Here is a 21,830-nt window from a genome sequence, read left to right on the forward strand (position 1 = left end):
CTCATTATACGCACCAGACAACATTTGGGGCATTTTCACGTTATTGCTTCTTGCTTTAGAGAGCACTATGTTTTACTGCTGGCTAACGCTCCCACAATGATGTTCACGCTGAGCTATAAATGGTTGGTGTCCTCAGATTCTGCTCATACTATGAGTGGATGCCATCAAGCTCCAAAGCAGAAACAGAGTGATCATTACGCAAAGTTACAAATCTCGGCCGTTCACAGGAATGAAATATAAATCTACCAAAGAATATTACAAGAGCTTGTGCTGCAAAGTCTATGGCAGTAAGGTCATCGAGAAGAACAGGTCTAGGTTTCAACTAATCTTCATTGTGGGTTTGGTGTTGACAGAGGATGTAATGCAACAGCATATAATCATATTATATATTAAAAATACATAGCAAATATGGGCATTTGCAGTGATTAGGGTAAAACTTGTGATAAGCTGTGAAAGGTTATTTTAAAACGTATTGATGCGTACAATGCATCTCAGTAGTGTACGTGTATTTACAGATGATATAAAATCTCATTTTCTTACCTTTTTTTCAGAAAACTGTACTTGCACATCATCCCTCTGTATGTTCTTGATCATTACGGTAATGATGACTTGAGACTCTGTTTGATACCAGTCGTATCTTATAGGAATAAAAACAAAAAGAGACAATACTCATTGCGTTTGATCTGCATCTCCAAAACCCACGCATGGATCCATTACGTAATGGCTACAAAGTGGGCTTGTGATTGTCTAGTTTTATCCCAGCAACACACAAACGTCTTATAGTGAAGCGGCTCTGTCATTTCACTGGACAATACACACAATATAGAGCTATGTACTGGGCAGAGGCTCCCCGACCACTTCGACCATGAATTCAAATAGGCCAGGAGCCATTTGGGCTCAGATTCTGGTAAGGGTTATTATAGAAGACCAGGGTTGTAGAACGGATGTCTGCATTATGTTTTACAAAGAAAAATGTTTTCTCTATCCCCGATTGCTAAGACACACAGTATTTCTAAAGACATTTCATTTTTCCCAGTGTACCAAGCATGAAGCTTATCAGATTCTCCCCTATTTGTCATGTATATGCACTCCAAACTAGCTGAAATATTTAAAATGTTTTTTGATAGTACAGATTTATCTTAATCACAATAATTTCCCTCTATTTGATCTTCTAAACATTCATTTCACAGTAGAGAGCTAATACAGATCAACACCGCAGACTAGTGGCCGTTCATGCAAAAGAACCACAAACATGCAAGGATTGCTTCAATTTAACAAGGGATTCAAATTACAAATGATCTCTGCACGTTTACATCATTACTAAGAAACACAGACACATAATTCAAAGGGTAGATAACAATTACTACAAAATGTTCCACCCAGATTTTAAGAGAAACAAATTGATTATCACCAGTTCTTTGTTCTTTATTAGAACGGTCTGTGTTGGACATTATGCCGCGTTTTGCTTTGCGTATCCTAGGTTCACAAACGTATTCCTGTAGTCATTGGCATGACATCATCAAAAAAACACTAGCGATTCTGGCGCCAATTATACAAGTCCAGAAAATTGGGACACGTGAGAGTGTTACTGTGTATGTGTAGGAGAAGCAGGTCTCTATGATATACATAAAAAATGGGAAAAAAATTGAAAAAGTTAAATGTATAGATTGTTATTATATTTGATTATATAAGTGTCAAAAATGATGATATGTAGCCACACAAGGGAAAATGCTTTACTTATATGGGAAATGTAACTCCTAGATATCCATCTTTGGCAATTAAATCCCTCTGTCTTTTTGTTTTCCCATAATGTATGTCCAAACGGATGGGAATGCTTGATTTAAATAACAATTGTCAAGTAACATTTCTAGCATGAAGTCACCTAAAGCCTTAAACACATCTCTCTTTAAACGATCCAAGGTAAGAAAGAGGGCTACATAGAACACTCTAAAGAATATATCACTCGTAGGGTGCCGTCCAAGATGAGCGAGAACCACAAGGTGGCCATAAACAGAAGAAAAATAATGTTGCTTAAGAACGTGTGGAAATGTAGTCAATTCAAAGTGAAAAACAGAATTGCGTGCAGGAATCCAATAGACAATGGATGCAGGCCGGCTGATAAACCTCCTCTGCCGCTAGATGCGATCAGGCAGGATTGTGCGCTTTTAACAGCCGCTTGGTCTCCGAATCTACTAAATAAAGATCTGCTGGCACTTGCCGGGTTTTCATATACTGGCAACATTATCTGAACTCTCGGCCAAACTGGCTATTAAAACCAACTGAAAATGGTCCTTAAACGTTCGACGAATGTCTGAATTTATGGGCTGCTATAAAGAGTACGCACACATAAATAGTTAATGGAAGGTCTTCACTCTGAAAAGCCCCGCCGGTCGATGTAATTGTCCTCTATGATGAAACCGTTACATAATTAATAAATAGCGTTATCAATCTGCACGATTTCCTGAAACATAAACCTATCCGCATAGAATACCTGTTAGTATATGAAAAAAAAATGTCACATTATACTGTCCATGCGCTGCTTTACAAGTCTGGAGAAGAAGGCATTTCAATTTTTAAAGAGACCCCAGACGCTACAGAGAAACTCAAACAAACCAGGGAGAGGAACATCGGAATAAATATACATCTCTACTACTGTCCGCCAACACTTCAAATAACGGCAATTCACTAAAGCCCAAATTCTACAAAAACAGAGAACCACCAACACTAACACAGCCAGGTGTCAGAGCAACAACTACCTTTCATTATTCATTTCCACAATCTTATTTTCATTAATGAACAGAACCAAGTTGCTTTCAATGCCTAATCGTCTAAGGATAATAATTATGGTCAAAAATATGGAAACTAATACTTTTAAATAATTTTATGAATATTAACATTAAAGAACTAGACGCAGTTAACATGAATAAATGTCCTATTTTATTTCTGTTCTTGCAGATCAGATTAAAATGTATTATTCAAAATGAGATGTCAAATATATTAACTCAAAAATATTATTTTTAATCTTTATTATTAAAGTTATTGTGAAGACAAAAATCTGTAAAATATCTATATGATCTGTGCACAGTATAAAACATAAAATAGAAACATTAACTTCAAAAAATCTCAAAATATAGTACATCATACATAGAGTATAATGCGGATCGGTTATTAAGTTATTAACTGCCAGAGAGTTTCAATTAGTCAGAAGCACATTGTAAATATTAAGAATATTAAAGATTAGAAATTACATGGAAGTAATAAAACTGAGTAATGATAAAATCATCAGAAGTGATGAAATGCTAATCCTGAGAGAACTTTTTCTCTTCGCCATTACATGAACTTGTAAACGCAACCCTTATCTCTACAATTCTCTCCAATAAGGATAACAGGTGTTACTTCTTATAATAAGGAGCTAAACCCCTACCGTACCATATGGATGTACTGATATGCCCATAGAAGACATCGCAAGACGCCCATATGAACGTATCCTATGCATTTGGGGTATTTCCGTAATCAGGGAAAGCAGCTGAACAAGTCTGACATATAATCTGTGCAAAAAAATCCAACAGAGTTGGTGAAGAAGGCGCAAGAAACTAACTTTGGCAGTGATTAGGGGCCAAATGGCAGCATATGAAAAATACTATTTTTATACTTATAGTTTCACCGGGAACTTCTTTGTTCTCAGTTTATGAAAGAAACTATTTATGATGTTTTAGAGAAAACTAAATGGCTCTGGCTAAAATATCTAACACTCTCCAGCAGCCAATGATGTTAGATGGTGTCCACTGCAATGCAAAGACGACAGTGACACTTTCCGGCATAATCTCACAGAAATCAGCTCAGCACCGCTGTACACCACATGGCGGCCAGTGAATTCTACAAACTCACATCCCATTTTGACCACATACGAGTTGACCTTGAACATACCTTGGTAGCTATAATCATAGTATCCCGTGACTTACTACATGTATGTACTTATCTTTGTTCCCATACCTACTTTTACATATTGCAGTATTTTATTGTGCAATCAACTCATAGGAACAAACTGGAGACCCCATCCATGCATACAACCGCTTTCGAAGTAGTCCGCACTAAAGAATTAACCCTTATCTAAGTCTACATCCTAAGAGTGGGGCAAGTTACTTTCAGCAATCGAACAAACTCGGTGTATATAAATGGCTGATGATTTATTTCATAGTGAACATAACTTACTTGTATTTTGACGAGGTCTGTTGATTTGAGGGCTGTACATACAAGAAAAAGAAAGAGTAGAGACACTAACGTTAATGATTGACTGGTATCGGCAAATGCAGTATTTCATTTTCTCCTATGGTTTATTAAAGAACTCAAAATATGATAATAAAAAAAAAAAAAGATTTTGTTCAGTGTTTTCTCTTTTGCAGCAGCAGCGGCGGCCTCATAGCTACATCCACTCTTCACCTTCTGCCAAAGAAAGTGAGATGCCCTTTACAGCGCACCGTGTTCATATACCCCGTGTCTACAAAGTCCAGGTGTCAGGCTTGCATGGAAAAAGGTCTAATATGGCATGAAATTAAAGCACACAGCATTTAACACTACTATTGGACTTAATATACATTATAAATACAACAATTAGTGAGGACAGATTTCAAATCACATATGTAAGGCGTTTCCTAGGCTGTGTGAGTGCTATTTTAGCAGGTTATTTGCCACTGTGTTGGCCTCCACATAATATGTAAAATACCCGCCAAATACTTAATTCCAAAATCATACCAGGTTCAACACAGGGAGGGGAAAATAAATAAAATAAAAAAACCTTACCTGTTCAGGTCTTGGTGATACTAAAAATAAAAATGGAAAAAAGAGATCAGCAATCCCCTTCGTTAGCATTTGGTTAATTCGTATACACATTTCATAATGCACATTATTACACGACAGATTTAGACAATTAGTGCTTGTTGTGTCTGAGTTACAGGCCACACGTACGAGCGTATGGCTTTTATTCCACGGCGCTGTTGGTTCTGTAGGGGCCTTGTTTGTTTAAATAAATAAAGCCATTATATCACGAGGTTTGTACTTTTGTCTGCCCAAGAGGTCCACACACCCCAGCGCCAACATCTTATCCGGCACCGAGACTCACACTGTAAGCTATTTAACCCGAACATTACCAACACCGCTCTGTTGATTGCGTAAGTTCGTCTGTAATGTTTAATAATATTAATTTGAAATCAATGTCCGTTAGCGATTCAGGCTTTGTTGGAACAGAACAAACCACGTATTTCGGGCGCTACCTGGCTTCAGTCATAACCAAAACAGCATGCAGTGTAGGAGAGCATTACCCACCATTTAATTGTTCTTGGCATTTTTGAATCCATGTAGAAAAAGCTGAATTTGATGCTAAATGGAAGAAAAAAAACAAAAACATTATGTAAGAATAGTATAGGTTCCTGATCTACTGACGTGATGGAAACTTAAAACAATTTTAGAACTAGAACTGTGCAACACATATACACACACACACATATATATAAGGTTTGCCAGGTTTTAAGGCTCGCCTATAGTAATAGGTGATCTACTACGTGATCCTTTATGGTCTGAATATTAGGGGAGTGTAACAACGCTTCCAGATTAATAAGCGGCTTGGATTGTATGTCCAGGTTAATGTCAGTTTCCAATAAATTGTGGGTCACAGCAATGTAGCACTGCATTATTTTTTTGTATTAGTCCTAGGTATTTTCCACTTTCAGATAAATGTCTCAAATAGCGCCCTAAAACGTATTATCCTTCGTTCAAATCCGTAATTTCAACATTAATACATGGAGAGGGTATAGCAGCTTTAAAAGGACGACTACTTTTAATAAATGCACCTGAGTCCTAAAAGATGATTTAGAGACAACTTAATTGCGTCTGTGACATGGACAGCATGTCATTTATATGGGGTTTTTGTCTTAAGAGGTTGTATATGGTGGTTCTTCTGCTGACTCAAAGCCAACCATTTGATTACAAACCCTGTGACCTTCCCACGGCGCTGTAATAGGTGCCGTATTATATTTATTTTAAATGAAAGAGGATGGAGGACTTTGCAGATGGGGAAAGCCGCTTCGATCTGTTGCAGAACTAGACCAATACTCGATACCTGAACGCTTGCAAGTAGGTTAATGTGTAAAGAGAAGCACGATATGCATGTTAAGTAGCGCGACTGTTTTGGAATAAACAGACACGATTTTCCACTAAAGTTCTCTTTTAAGCCAGACTGGTTTTGTGCAGTAATCAGATGAATGGGGACACCTGGTGGCCAACCCACATAACCAGATCCATATAAAAGTATTTTAAATACAGTGTTCATTGGCGGGGCTGCATGCAAAACTAGACAGTCCCTTTATGCCAAGTGATGAAGAGAAACGCAAGTATTAAACTGCCATTAAAGTACGACAAAAAAAAAACAAGACTATCCTTCAGCATAGAATACAGCGCTGTGTGTAAAATAATTTAGGTTAGCATAACACGTCCCACCAAAAAAAGGTTAATCTGCAGAACTAGACGCTGCCATTGTTGTCAGCCGTGTGATATTTTGGGTGATCAAACATCCCACTTATTCTTCATAGTAATGCAGTCCATTTACCCATAGAGTTTAATTAATCCGAGGCTGGGTGGTTAAGATTTAGCAATTCTATTGTGTATCACAATGCAATATTATGATAAGGAGTCAGGGCGTTTGTAGACTGGGCTAAAACAGCAACATCCAAATGACTAAAATGCAGCTGCCTCATATCATTTTATGCAAAATGACATCCGTTTCAAAAACAGCACAATATTTTTGCAAAATTATACTTAATCTGATACTGCCAGATTACCAAAAAAAGGTAGGAGTTTCCCTTTAAACATGGCAAATTTGATCAATATATCGGTGAAATTAAAGCTTTGATACTTACGATCTAGCTCATGTCCTTTTTTAAATGCATCTTCAGCAGATGTATAATTCTGTAAATGGAATTCAGCCTCCCTGTACAGAATAGAGAATGGAAGATTAGAAACCGTCAGCATAAGGGAATATAATGCCAGGTGCCACAGCAGCTGTCACAAATGTGATGGGAATGGGGAAGAAACTCTTTATGTGGTAAAACCTGCATTTCAGTAAAAAAAAGCAAACCATCATCCTAAACTTTTCCTCATCCATCTCGGAGGTATTTTTAGCCAACTGACAACATAGTTTCCAGTGTTGAAAAACAACACCTTTACCAAAATTCTACGTTTTTTTGATTGCCCTTCTACATAATGTAGAAGATGACAGACGCATGCCTTCCCCTACCCTAAATCATTGCAATAGTTACTGACTTATCGAATTCTGCTTCATATTGGGATGAAATAGCTTTGATTACCTTGAATTGATTGGATTCCCTTGTCTGTCTAAAGATATTATGGATGTCACAGCCCTCACCCTACAAAATCCCCAAATCTACTGAAGATCACAGAAAGCGGGCATAGGCAGCCACAGTCGCTTAAAACCATTCATTTTTCTTAGCATGGCGATAACTGTAGTTCAAGAAGCGGGAGCCGAGGCTAAGCAACGGCACTAAGGCGTTAAACGATATTAAAATAAAAGGTAAACCATCTCCATGTCATAACATTTCCACAGAAGATATAATGTTCAAATCTAACCTCCGTTTTCTCACTACGAAAAGTCTACAAGAACTTAATAAAAAAAATACAGTCTTTATTGCAGGAATCATTGCTTTATAATAGTAAAGTATAGGCAGAAATCATCCAGTGGCATATTAATACAGCAGCAAATGAAAACGGTAACTCAGTGTTTATATCACAGCGAGACAGACTAAACTGTTATTATGGAAAGAGGAGTGCAGCGGGACACCCCAGCGTATAACCATATGGTAGGTACAACAAAACTAGATAACGCTTTGTACAGATCACGCAGACACGAAAAGGTTACCAGGAAACTCGCAAAGAAGTGCCCGAGCGCGGCATGAAGCCCACAGCCAAGGCAGTCACGCGCAGACACTTTAAATATAACCAGAACACTCCTTCAAATTTGCATATTGGGAGACATTTTAAAGATGAAAGTAAAAAACTATTAAAAAAAAATATTTAACTACCAGTTCTGCCAAAGTAATAAATTCAAAAAAATGAAAACAAAATAAAAATGGACACTCTGCCTTTTTGTGGGAACGCAGCATAGCCACTTGTTCTAAAGCCAGGTTTGCTTACTTCAGCGTTGCTGTACAGGGATCTCCGCAGTTTGATTTATAAGAAATCATCCTAGAGCAGTCAATGTCTCACGAAAGCTAGACTTTCTAAATTTAGTTTCATTTTGTAAGACACTTTTAATATGAAGCAGTTGAGCGCTGAGGAGATCTAAAAAGATCGAAACAGTCTGTCTGAGCCCGATTGCTTCTCAGCCACAATTGCCGTTTTATTGGCAGCTCGAGCGATAAAAGCTAGCCGAGAGGCAGGAAGAAGAAGAAAACAAGAAGCAGAAGACTTCAGGTGACTTTGGAGTCTCCTGCAACAACAAAAATGTAGAATAAGAGGGAGAAGCGGCAGTAAAAAGGTGATGGTTTCTGAAAGACTAAGAGGGATGATCTATATAGCTCTGCCCCTTCCAAGAAAAACAGCGGGCCACTGCAAAGTCTGCCTCCTCAGACAATAAACTACCTTCACTAGCCCAAGCCAATGTCTAAAAGGACTACCCCCTATTTTCAAGGCCATAACAATTATGATTTACAGAATCCTTGTTATGGAGTAAACTACAACTCCTTTGCCTGTTGTACAGCACTGGGGAGTAAAATGGCACTATAATGAATGAAGTAATAATAATGATTACACTAATAATATAGCTAAGAGTAAAGGTTACCAATACAAAAACGATCTCTAAATGGCCACATAAATTTGACTTTGTCTGGCAAGTGCTATGAAACGCCACGCCAGTTAGATTCAGAAGTGGTAAAAGTTTCAGGACAAAGCAGGGCGCTCATACCATTCCTACATGAAATGCTTAGTTGGTATTTTGATGCCAGACTGCATTCAATTTACCTTAGGATCAATTATAATTATATGGAATCCCGAACTTCTTTTGGAATGGTATGTTTTCTAAAAAGTTGGCGTGTATGACCAATGAGCTCATAGATAACTGAAAGGGGGGACCACTGAAATCTGATAGACAGCTTACACTTTTTATGCCTAAATTAGGATAAACCAAGATATAGTGGTAAAAAAGATATTTCCTCATAAATGCCAAACAGTAAAAGTGCCTTATTACTACTCTTAGTAAAGAGTTTAGGCACAGAAGGCGCAAATTTCATAAACACGCTAAAGAAACAAATTATAGGTAGCAAGTATCTCAACCTTTTTTGCAACACCTAGACTCCTGCACGTGAAGGCTACAGTTCCCATCACAGCTATTCTGGCTGATAGTGATGGGAAGATTAGTTCCAGGTCATAAAAAATATAAAAGTTGATATGTCTCATTTTTTTTCAGTACCAGGACCTCAGAACTAGAATCATTGCCACCTGAAGACATGAAAACCTCTCCGAATTAAAAGTTTATGTGTCAGAATGATAAACTCAATCCGTAATTTGCATGCACATTTTTTAGCCGTATCTCACACGCTACAGTGAAGTCTTTCACAAGGATGCTCAGCTACATTTACATTTATTGCAGGGTGGAAATACGTTTGGGTTTGATGATTAAAGATGTGATAACTTCTGTGGTACTGAATTTGCCCGGCTGCTGGAAATGCGTTTAGAGAGGTGTTACAAATATTGCTCCAAACAATGTAATCTTAGGAAACAAAATGAGATTCAAAGAGGGAAACACTTCCAAATCGGAGTTCCCATAGTAACAAGTGAATCTACTTGAGAATAAACATATTTTAAGCAATTTTAAGAAGAAAAAAAAACGCAAAATACACTCATTAAATGCGTATCTGGTTTTTCATCCATATAAAACCTACACCTAGAATAAATGCAAGCCTGGCATTTAAACGAACAGTTATTAAATGTATGCGTTAATTTCCCTGGAACTGTATAGGATATATATATGTATGAAGTAATGACCAAGAGCCATGTGCGGTAGCTAGTAAGTTATGTGCAGTGAAAGGTAATATTTGCTCTACACACCACGGCCATGGTTTCCCTTTTGCTCATTGGTATTCCTGGTATTTTCACAGGACAACTTCATCCATATTAGAGCGGCACTGATGAATATCCAATTTAACGCTGCATGGCCAGAGGTTTGCAGACGGTAATAAATGTAATTGGAAACTAGTGCTGACACGTACCCCTTCCTGAGGAAAGCATTCGCATTGTTAGGCTGCAGCTCGAGGGACCTCTTCGCATCCAAAACAGCATCTGCATTAAAGCAAAAGCATTGAGAATTCAGACACATTCCCGAATTACACCGGGAAGCCTTGCTACAACTACAAACTAGATCTGCAATGGGACGTGAACACATACAGGTGGAAAAAGCTTTACCCCTTTACCCCCATCTAGGGGTGCAGGATCAGAATAAGGGGGTGAAGGGTGGGGCAAGTCGGGGGGGTGGAGCATTAGGGTTGGTGCTTGGGTGTACTTCATGTAATTAGACAAACTAATATAGAATTGAACTGCTTTATATAAATACTCAGAGGACTATGGATAAAGATTTGCATATGCGACTGCTTTAACTTTTTCTTTAAGTGTTGTGGACATTTCCATAGTTTTGTTCTAATCAGGTGACAATCTTATATAAACAGCATTTCATTTACCTAGGGAAACAGGTATAGTTCCTTTGGGGTTTTTTCTTTTTTTAAAGATATAGATTTTTGTTTTGTTTTTTAAAAAGTATCATTTTTTTTCCCTTTTTAAAAAGTGCGGTTATCCTTTTTTAATCTGTTAATTAGATTTTGAAAAAGAAAACAAAAAAAAAGGTTAATTTATAGAACATAGAAAACATTATGACCCGGAATTCACCTTCCACCTTCAGTTCCTTGCCGATGAAAATGAAGAAGGGGGGAGATAATACATCAATTCCAAGGTGATAAAAGCCGAATGTAAGGTCTCAGAATGTTTCCCCAACTGCAGTTATAGTTTTTAGATAATATTAAAATTGATTAAATCATAAATACACAAGGGAATTAATGATATTTGTAATGGATATTCACAGAGATTCTGAATTATTGACAATTTGTATATAAATTGCATCCAGTAAGGCATTATTTTGCATTAAATTGACAGGCCAGTACAGATTCACCTCAAATCAATAACGGGTCAGTATTTTATTGTTACAGAAAAGGTAGCAGCTCTAATGGCTTTGGCTTGGGAACATTCCAAGCCACTAAACGGTAAACATTCCATAGTTTACTACTGCAAATACAGCAAAATCAAATAAAGAATTTGACAGAAGGGCCATTTGGCCCATCTATACTACAGGTAGAAACAATTCTGACCAAGCAGCCCATCCATTAGGACATACAGGTACGTCCTGACTTTGTTGCAGAGGCAGGGACATCTATCGACAGCCTGAACTCTCCCTTGTCAGCAGAAGCCAGAATCACCGGCTTCCTGACAACTGATCGCGGTGGGTGTCACTGCTCACCGAAAATTCACTTGAGGACAGGAGAGCCTCAAAAGGGTCTTTATAGACCCTGCTGGCTGATCTCAATTATCGTTTTTTTTAACCTGATGAAGAGAGGATAACTCTCGAAAGCTTGTCTTTTAAATATTATGTTAGTCCAATAAAAAAGGTATCACCGCATACTCTGCAATACTCTGTTTTTTGACATTGTGTATATATCAATAAAACTAAAAAATATGTAATATGAGGTTATATCTAAAGCACGGATGTTTTTATGTATTTCTATGATTTTAGAAGAAGACCCTACTTCTCCTGAACAAAATGATTTATAATTTGTGTGGGTTCATCAAATATGGAAAAGGGGAATCACAGTTTAACAAACATACAGCAAAAATGACAAAAATATTTTGGTCCTTTGGTTTTGAAAACCCTGGTGCCTGAAGGGGTTAAGTTCCATTACGGGAAATGTAACCAATTGAGCACCGTGTAAATGCGTATTTAGAGCATGACATACAATCACACGCACAGCTAAAATTATTTCTGCTGCTATAAAACTACAAAGAATAAAGAACAATTAGCACTGACCTAAACGAATGCATGAAAGTTAGAGAGCAGCCCTATGTCACAAAAACAGCTTTCGTATCAGTGACATATTTGTTTGACAATAAAATATTCTTGTTTAAATAAAATACAAGACATAAAAAATAATGTACATTAAGTAACCAGGATCAGAAATATATATTAAAAAATCATGTCAACCCTAAATATTCATGGTCTGTCTGTTGGAGAATATATTCTAAGACAACTAACAAGCTAAATATTCCCATCCATTATCTACTTGCACTTTAAATGCTAAAATACTTCCAAGAAAACGCAGAAATAAGCAAGTCCAAAATGTGGAACTGTTCTTTCAGAATCTCATTTATTTACTCTCCAGTAAATATGTATTAATCCGTTGCATTGATGGGGTAAGTATCGTTAGCATGGAGTTAAGAGGTTACCGGTGTAATTCTGCAGCAGTATGTGGGCATATGCTCTTTGGCAGTAGTATTCTGCATTGTCTGGCTTCTCCCCCAAGGCCTCTGTCAGCTCCTAGAACGGATACAAGTTTAAAAACGGACAAATTAGCTTTCACTAAATTAAAAATTGCTTAGAGGCATTGATGTGCATAGAAAGCAAGAAGCCATGTTACAAATACATGGGGAGACAGACACTTCATTGCATTTATAATGAAAGCTCAATCTTTTATAGTTACATTAAACAGAGATATACACGGAAAAAAATGAATTGTTAAGTACAGCAGGGTTTAAACCCCCCCCCCCCCGGGCTCCAGGTCACCTAGGCACCAAGCCCCCATTTGCCCCACCTTCCTGGGGCCCGGCATATCGGGATCTCTCAGTCACAGCACACGGAGTCTGAGCGTGGGGATATGATGTAATTTCCTGATATGATCTCATTGCCTGACACTTAGATGCAAGCAGCGTGAATACTGCGAGGGAGCAGAAGTGCTGTCCTGAGCCAACAAAAAAAGGGCATGTAAGTATGTATGTTACTGAGAGTAAATATATCACCGCTTGTAAGTATGTTGCCGAGTTTGTGTATGTGAATGTTACTGAATCTGTGTGTAATTATGTGAAGTATGTTTATGTATGTTAGTAAGTGTATGAAAGTATGTTAATATGTATGTATGTATGTAAATATGTTACTGAGTGAGTAAGTACCGTATTTGCTCGATTAAGAGAAAAAAAATCTTACAAAAATATGACCTTGTCTTATAATCAGTCATCTTTTATTCAGATCTTAGATCTGTGGCAGCACCGCAGCAAAAACGCCGTGATCCGCGGCAACACTTCTTTCCTGGAAGGCTATCCAGATTGCTGCGACAACTACAGCCCTAAACCTGACGCAAATATATTTTCCAGGATTGATGAATAACTGGAAATATCAAAAAAGGGGCTTCTCTTTCTCTGCAAATCTGTCTACAGTACACAGGCCTCCTTGGAGTACTTCCACAAAAGGGCGGAGACTGTGAGTGGAGGCCCCACCCTTTAGTACCTGGATAATGGAGCTGATACCGGGAAGAAGCAGAACTAGAAAGAAGAGGGTAAGTACATGGAAGCGATTGCCAGAGGAGATAGGAACAAAACGCAAGCAAAGAGTCCTCTGTTTTGTTTGTTTCTGTGGGAGACCGTCCTCATTTTCAGACATTCGTATGAATGAAAAAACGTGGTCAATTTTGTTTAACCCCCTAAGAACAATGGGGGGGTATATTACTGTAGGCAGCGCAGGGGGGGGGTATTTTACTGTAGGCAGCGCCGGGGGGGTATATTACTGTAGGCAGTGCCAGGGGGGGGGGTATATTACTGTAGGCAGCTCGGGGGGGGTAAATTACTGTAGGCAGCTCGGGGGGGGTAAATTACTGTATGCAGCGCGGGGGGGGGCAAACTACTGTCTGCAGCGCGGGGGGGGGGCAAACTACTGTCTGCAGCGCGGGGGGGGTAAACTAATGTCTGCAGTGCGGGGGGGTAAACTACTGTCTGCAGCGTGGGGGGGTAAACTACTGTCTGCAGCGCGGGGGGGGTAAACTACTGTCTGCAGCGTGGGGGGGTATATTACAGTCTGCAGCGCGGGGGGGTATATTACAGTCTGCAATGCCGGGGGGGGTATATTACTATCTGCAGCGCCGGGGGGGGTATATTACTGTCTGCAGCGCCGGGGGGGGTATATTACTGTCTGCAGCGCCGGGGGGGGTATATTACTGTCTGCAGCACCGGGGGGGGGTATATTACTGTAGGCAGCGCCGGGGGGGTATATTACCGTAGGCATCGCCGGGGGGGGGGTATATTACTGTAGGCAGCACCGGGGAGGGGAAGTATATTACTGTAGACAGTGCCGGGGGGGTATATTACTGAAGGCAGCGCCGGGGGGGGGTATATTACTGAAGGCAGCGCCGGGGGGGGGTATATTACTGTAGGCAGCGCCGGGGGGGTTATATTACTGTAGGCAGTGCCGGGGGGGGGTTATATTACTGTAGGCAGCGCCGGGGGGGTATATTACTGTAGGCAGCGCCGGGGGGGTATATTACTGTAGGCAGCGTGGGGGGGTATATTACTGTACGCAGCGTCGGGGGGTATATTACTGTACGCAGCGCCAGGGGGTATATTACTGTATGCAGCGCCGGGGGTATATTCCTGTATACAGCGCCGGGGGGTATATTCCTGTATACAGCGCCGGGGGGTATATTCCTGTATACAGCGCCGGGTTGGGGTAATATTACAGTATGCAGCGCCGGGTGGGGGTAATATTACAGTATGCAGCGCCGGGGGTGGTAATATTAATGTATGCAGCGCCGGGGGGGGGTAATATTACTGTATGCAGCGCCGTGGGGAGGTATATTACTGTATATAGTCATACCTGAACAGTCACTGTATGAAGATTCATAATATTTGGGATTTTATAAATGACAATAGTGAAAAAAGAAAAAATATTCATATATACTGTATAACAAAACATACTTGGATGCCCAGCACATTCACTCGCAGACACATGACATCACAACTGATAATGTAACAGAAGGATTCCATGTATTCAGGCAATGCTTTACAACGTTGCCATTACTCTCAAACCTTTAGAGGATTAAGTCAGCTTTCTCAATCCCTGAAATTTTGTGTTGAAGTTTTGTTGTTTCATTGAGCAACAAAAACATGAAACGCACAAAAAAGAAGTTTAAAAAGACTTCAATGGAGAAAACTGAGAAGAAAAGGAGAGGAGAAGCGGTGGAGCTACAGAGAAAGGGTAACCACGGGGCTGAGAAAGACCTATGGCTGATGGAGCGGGACCAACTTCCCCCTGTAAGCCAAATGCCCCTTGGAGGTAACCCAGAGATGCTAAAACAGGCCACAGAAAACCATAGTAAAGACCTAGGACAGGGCGCTGGGACATCATGCGCAAATGTGGACTGTGACAGGAAAAGAAAACGAAAGGAGAGCAAGAAGCAGGTGAAGGGCCAGGCCAAGAAGGTAAGGAAAGAAAGTAAAGGCAGGGACAGAAAGCGTAAACGAAACCAAATGGAGGGACATGGCGATACGAAGAAGAGGAGAGCTGAGGCCAGTTCCCAACCATCTAAATCGGACATTCCTTTGAAACGCCTTCTGTTCCATGGCCTGTTGGGAAAGGGCGGCTTCGGTAAAGTCATGCTGGCTACCGACACCATCAGCAAAAAGTTCCTGGCCGTTAAAATGATCAAGAAGAAGCAACTTCTTGAGGACAGGAGCAGCATTATGGTGGAGAGGCGCGTGTTGGAAGCGGCAGTGGGGAGCCCATTCTTGACCCACATGCATGCCGCTTTCCAGACAGAGGACTCCCTGTTCTTCGCCATGCAGTTCCTAAATGGAGGAGACCTGGATAAGCTTCTTGCTATTTTTGGCAGACTTGACCCCAACATCACCACGTTCTTCGCTGCCGAACTAGTCTGTGGTTTGCGGTATCTTCATAGCAAGGGCATCGTCCATCGGGATTTGAAGCCAGAGAATGTGCTGTTAGACAACGAGGGTCATCTTAAGATAGCAGATTTTGGTCTGGCTGTGGAGAACATGTTCGGAGAGCAGACGGCTTATGGTTTGGCTGGGACCCTGGGATACATAGCCCCGGAAATGCACCAAGGTAAGAGGTATAATGCCTCTATAGACTGGTGGGCCTACGGGGTTATACTGTATGAGATGGCCACGGGAGACATACCATTCTACGGCGGGGCAGACATTAAAGAGGTGGCCAGATCGGTCATCAAGGACACACCGCTGTACCCTGACCATCTCAGCCCTGAGACCAAAGACCTCATAAAGAAGATGCTGTGCAAGAAACCCTCCAAGAGGCTGAAAGAAGCTGCCACCATCCACTTCCATCCCTTCTTTCAGTTTATTGATTGGGGAGACCTTGAGGCGGGAAGAGTAGCTCCTCCATTCTTCTTCCTCCCACCATCTCCGGAGAGCTTGATGCTGGCATTGAGACCGGAGAAAGGGTTTTTACCTCCTGAGGACCTGGGGACCCCCATTAACCCTGAAGATCAGAAATTGTTCCATGGGTTTTCCTTCACGGGTGCACAATGGAACAATTCAACATCTTCTCGGCAGGAACCACGCACTGCTTTCAACTTGTGGGAGAACATACTACCTTCTATCACGCTGCTACAGCAAGACCAACTGCTGTACCCTGGCATCCCGCCGCTACAGCAAGACCAACTGTTGTACCCTGGCATCCCGCCGCTACAGCAAGACCAACTGCTGTACCCTGGCATCCCGCCGGTACCACAAGACCAACTGCTGTACCCTGGCATCCCGCCGGTACCACAAGACCAACTGCTGTACCCTGGCATCCCACCGGTACCACAAGACCAACTGCTGTTCCCTGGCATCCCGCCGGTACCACAAGACCAACTGCTGTACCCTGGCATCCCGCCGGTACCACAAGACCAACTGCTGTACCCTGGCATCCCGCCGGTACCACAAGACTAACACGCTGTACCCTGGCATTGCGCCGGTACAAGACAAACCGCTGTACCCTGGCATTGCGCCGGTACAAGACAAACCGCTGTACCCTGGCATTGCGCCGGTACAGGACAAACCGCTGTACCCTGGCATTGCGCCGGTACAGGACAAACCGCTGTACCCTGGCATTGCGCCGGTACAAGACAAACCGCTGTACCCTGGCATTGCGCCGGTACAAGACAAACCGCTGTACCCTGGCATTGCGCCGGTACAAGACAAACCGCTGTACCCTGGCATTGCGCCGGTACAAGACAAACCGCTGTACCCTGGCATTGCGCCGGTACAAGACAAACCGCTGTACCCTGGCATTGCGCCGGTACAAGACAAACCGCTGTACCCTGGCATTGCGCCGGTACAAGACAAACCGCTGTACCCTGGCATTGTGCCGGTACAAGACAAACTGCTGTACCCTGGCATTGCGCCGGTACAAGACATACCGCTGTACCCTGGCATCCCGCCGGTACAAGACATACCGCTGTACCCTGGCATCACGGTGCAGGAACCGTTACAGGAAGGCCTCCTGCGGACTGAGACTGATCTGCTTCATGATTTGCTCCGATAAGGAGAGCCACCTCCTCCTGTATCCCAGAGCCAGCAAAAACCGGTTCACAGAAAAATAATTTTTTTTTTAAAAATCTCAAAATCTTTGCTTCTTTAGTAATATTCTGTTTCAAGATAAGCATGTCCTCCTGGTCGTAACATAACGTGTGGCTTAGTATATAATAAATAATAGAAATCCAGGGTTTAAGTGCTTAACATCTCTATAGATTCCCCCAGCGACGTCTGTGTTAAAGCTCCACAGAAGCAGGAACATGTTAGTTCGCTCAGAAAACAATGGAGTCTTCATCAGATAAAGTCTTACTCGGCAAACATAGAAAAATATCTGGTTATTTAAACTTTCAAGGATAGCAGTGTAAATATTAATATTTGGGCTGCTGAAAGTTAGGAAGGTGGGGGTTAAGTTAGGGGCAGTTATGGTTAATGGGATGTTAAGGGTTAATTTAAGGCAAGTTATGGTTAATGGGGTCATCTGCGGGGAGGGCAGCGCGGCATATGCAGGGGGGGCAGCGCGGCATATGCGGGGAGGGCAGTGTATCATTTGAATGATAGTTTTCTTTAAGGGAATCCGGAGTACTTTCTAAGCCCATACACCATATATTCACCACAAGGCTGTATTTATAATACATATTAAATATATCATATACATATAAATACAGCTTTCGTTACCATTTGTCGCTTTTCAGCATGCTTTTTTATTTAGTTATAAACATTTAATACAATGATGGAATTATCCTTAAATCAATGTAATAATTGTACTGACCTCCAGAGATTTCTGTGGATCTGTAACAATGTCATTGTCACGAAAAGATCTGGAGGGACACAAACAACACAAATTAACAAATAAAGTCTAGTGATATGGATCAATGAGACACCAACCAAACACGTTTACCTACATTGGTATTTACAACTTTACTAAACACTGCCTTTAGGTATCCGCCAGATAAATTCCACTAATTTACAGGAAAATAATGTCTAGATATCAATTCATCGTGCAAACGAGCAGCAAGGTCGGATTTTATTTTAATCCGATGAATTGGACCACAGCCCCTCTAAATTCTCAGTTCCCAATACATTTGATGATGTGTATAAAAAGTGATTATTCTATAATAGCTAAAAACATATCACAATAGCCCCTAATGGGAGGCCCAATCAGCAGGGTTTAACCACTAAACCCCTTCTCAATCTTTAAAATCAAATTGTATAATAATAATTAAAGAAAAAACATTTAAAAAATGCCACAGGCTAAGTATCCCTTATTCGAGAAGATCAAAAATCTGATTTTTCTTCTCAGGGGGGGGCAAGCATTTCGGATAAGGGATACTCAACCTAATAAAATAAACCAACACCTTCTATACATCAATTCAGGGCCGGCCCAAGCGCTTTTTGTTTGTTTTTTTTTTGAAGCGGAGGAGAGAGAGAGGGGCACCGAGTGGTTTTCGCTTACCCGCTCGGCGCCCCTCTCTCTCTCTCTCCTCTGCGGCGAGTCTCCCTGTTCGGTCCCGGTGCCGGCTTGTAATGCAGAGCGCCGGAAGTGACGTCAATTTCCGGCGCTCAGAATTACAAACCGACACCCTGGCATAGCAGGGAGACTCGCCGCAGGACTCTTTAAAGGTAAGTACCGGGGGGGGATCGTAGATTATGGCGTCGGCGAAGTTTAAAATGCCGCCCCCCCCGGCGTCGGCGGGGGGGGGCAGCGTTTTAAACTTCGCCCCAGGCGGCGTTAAGTCTTCGGCCGGCCCTGCATCAATTGATACCACATGAAGATGGCTGCAACTTCTGGCTTTCTATTAAAGGACTTTACACATATTTCCAAAACTGTAGATCAGCAAGAGTGGCGGCAGAGAAACTTATTCAAAGATAACTAAACTATCCTTATCTGTAGATGCAATATGCCTTTAGGATCAACTGGCATTGTCCTTCCATGAGGACATACCGTATTGGCTCGGATATAGGCCGCCCCCGTATATAGGCCGCACCCTAAAAGTTTGGTGCTTTTTTAAAAAAGCACCAAAAAACATGCTGCCACTCTGTCCTCTCCCCCCCCCCGAGATATGCTGCCACTCTGTCCTCTCCCTCCCCGAGATATGCTGCCACTCTGTCCTCCCCCCCCCCCCGATTTACCAGAGTAGACTCCCGGGGGTCTTACGGGGCCAGAGGGGGACATCTATGCACATCGTGTATACAACTCCCGGTGCCGGCACTCAGCGGAAGTGCCGGCACCGGAAGTTGTATACGCGTATTGCGTAGATGTCTTCCGCCGGCCCTGCAAGACACCCGGGAGTCTGCTCTGGTAAGTCGGAGGGGTTAAAATGTATCGTGCGGATGTTCACCGGCAACGGCGCATCGCCGCTGCCGGTGAACGTCCGTGCGATGCGCTTAGACAACCTCCCGTGCCGGTACTCCCCCCCCATGGAAAGTGCCGGCAGGGGAGGCTGTCTGAGCGTATCAGACAGTAGGATACAGGTCCCCTGCACCGGTGCGGGGGATCTGTATCCTAACCCGGGACTGCATGTCCCAGGCGTCGGGCGCTAGACCCCGAATATAGGCCGCACCCCCACTTTAAAGACTTAAAGTGGGGAAAAAAGTGCGGCCTATATTCGGGCCAATACGGTATATAAAAGCACACACGGCATTGTTGTATTTCAGCCACTGCAGCCCTATAAGAAGCAATACTTTAAATGGGGGCATCTAGAAAAAGCTACTGAAAGATTTTGGTAATTTTTGTGTTTAAACCTATTATTAACTTACATACTAGAAGGCTGGGTTTCAGGGACACTCCGGTATAACAAGCAGTCCCACTAATAAAGAACGCGTATTAATGTACTTTGTAAGTGGTTTAATATCCATTCTTCAACCAGCACCGATATCATGTATTTATTTTTAGGAGTTGGTACGGCGTACGGCCCCCTTTGTTGTCCTGTTTATCTTGCCACTGCTGGTTGCTTGAACGACCAAATCAGCAGAAGGTGCTCATATTTTAGTGAACAGAAGTGCTTTTTGAGCATTCAGGGTCTCATTTAGACTGCATGAAACTCATGTACAAGCCATCGCTGGAACCGTCTATGCCAGGGGTCTTCAAACTGTGGCCCTCCAGCAGCTGCAGGACTACATCTCCCATACGCCTCTGCCAGCCTCTTAGCTGGAGGAGCATTATGGGAGATGTAGTCCTGCAGCAGCTGGAGGGCCACAGTTTGAAGACCCCTGGTCTATGCAGTGAGGAAAGCAGATCCACTGCAAACTAAGAAGCTGTGGGGTGGAGAAAGAGGCAAACGCACATGGAGGATCCTGCAGAACCCCTTCACGCATTTGCAAGGGAGACCAAAATAAAATCTGAAGAGACAGTCATATTTGCAGCCATAGTGCAAAATCTTCTTTCTCCCACCATGATCTGACCGACATTGCTTGCCACCAATCAGTGGCAGTAAAGTACTTCTCATTAAATCAATGGGAGTATCAAGTCACTAATTGACAGCTTAAGCAGCCAATCAATGGGAAACCCTCACAAACGTGCACTTGGGTCTAAACGTGCAGGAGGATGCATTCAGCTAGAGGTGGGGACAGGGGAAAATCCATATGGGAATCCCCCCCATGCATTTGTAAAAATGGACCACATGGCTATTGTAAGCAGTGACTAGGATGGCTGGAGTGTCCCTTTAAACAGATCACTCAGCTATGAAATCAGCTACTCGAATAGACAAGGAAAGAGATACTCACAGTGTACAGGAGGACGCCTCTGTCATGGTGCCCGGTATATCACGTGTGATCACAGCACTGTAACTGGACAATAGACATAAAAAGAGTAATGTTACGTCATCGCAGTTTTCATGTAGTACATATCGGTTTTGGTTCGGACTGCTTTATTTGTTGATGCATAGCGGAAAAAAAAAAATGCCAAAACGTGGTAGTAATTAAAATTTAGTTTTGTGACAGGAACAGCTACACTGAGGAAGCGGCGACATCATCTTATCAAGAAACTGGCCATTAAGATATTACAAGAAGTTAGGGTAATGTGAGTTCAAAACAGATTATGGAGTCTATTTACAAAAAAAAATAACAATGGATCATTTTAAAAAAAAGTTAGGCATTACCAAAAATCTTCATAATCTTATATGCTTTGTACAGCACTACAGAATATGGCAGTGCTATAAATAATGTTTAATATAATACGTAGCTCTCAC

General features: G+C 41.8%; 1 protein-coding gene across 1 annotated transcript in view; it reads right to left on the minus strand.

Moving 5' to 3' along the window:
* The window catches only part of SUGT1 (SGT1 homolog, MIS12 kinetochore complex assembly cochaperone), a 45,825-nt gene that overhangs the window by 23,584 nt on the left and 411 nt on the right, over positions 1-21,830 (minus strand). The window contains exons 2-10 of the mRNA XM_053455468.1: positions 21,367-21,429; positions 18,413-18,461; positions 12,550-12,640; positions 10,275-10,344; positions 6,912-6,982; positions 5,323-5,376; positions 4,801-4,820; positions 4,213-4,244; positions 541-637 (exon numbers count right to left, since the gene is read on the minus strand). Coding sequence (XP_053311443.1) covers positions 541-637; positions 4,213-4,244; positions 4,801-4,820; positions 5,323-5,376; positions 6,912-6,982; positions 10,275-10,344; positions 12,550-12,640; positions 18,413-18,461; positions 21,367-21,392 — 510 coding nt within the window. The 5' untranslated portion in view covers positions 21,393-21,429. The remainder of the gene's footprint in view (positions 1-540; positions 638-4,212; positions 4,245-4,800; positions 4,821-5,322; positions 5,377-6,911; positions 6,983-10,274; positions 10,345-12,549; positions 12,641-18,412; positions 18,462-21,366; positions 21,430-21,830) is intronic.

The sequence above is a fragment of the Spea bombifrons genome, chromosome 2 (assembly GCF_027358695.1).
Source record: "Spea bombifrons isolate aSpeBom1 chromosome 2, aSpeBom1.2.pri, whole genome shotgun sequence".
In the NCBI taxonomy this organism is placed as follows: Eukaryota; Metazoa; Chordata; class Amphibia; order Anura; family Pelobatidae; genus Spea; species Spea bombifrons.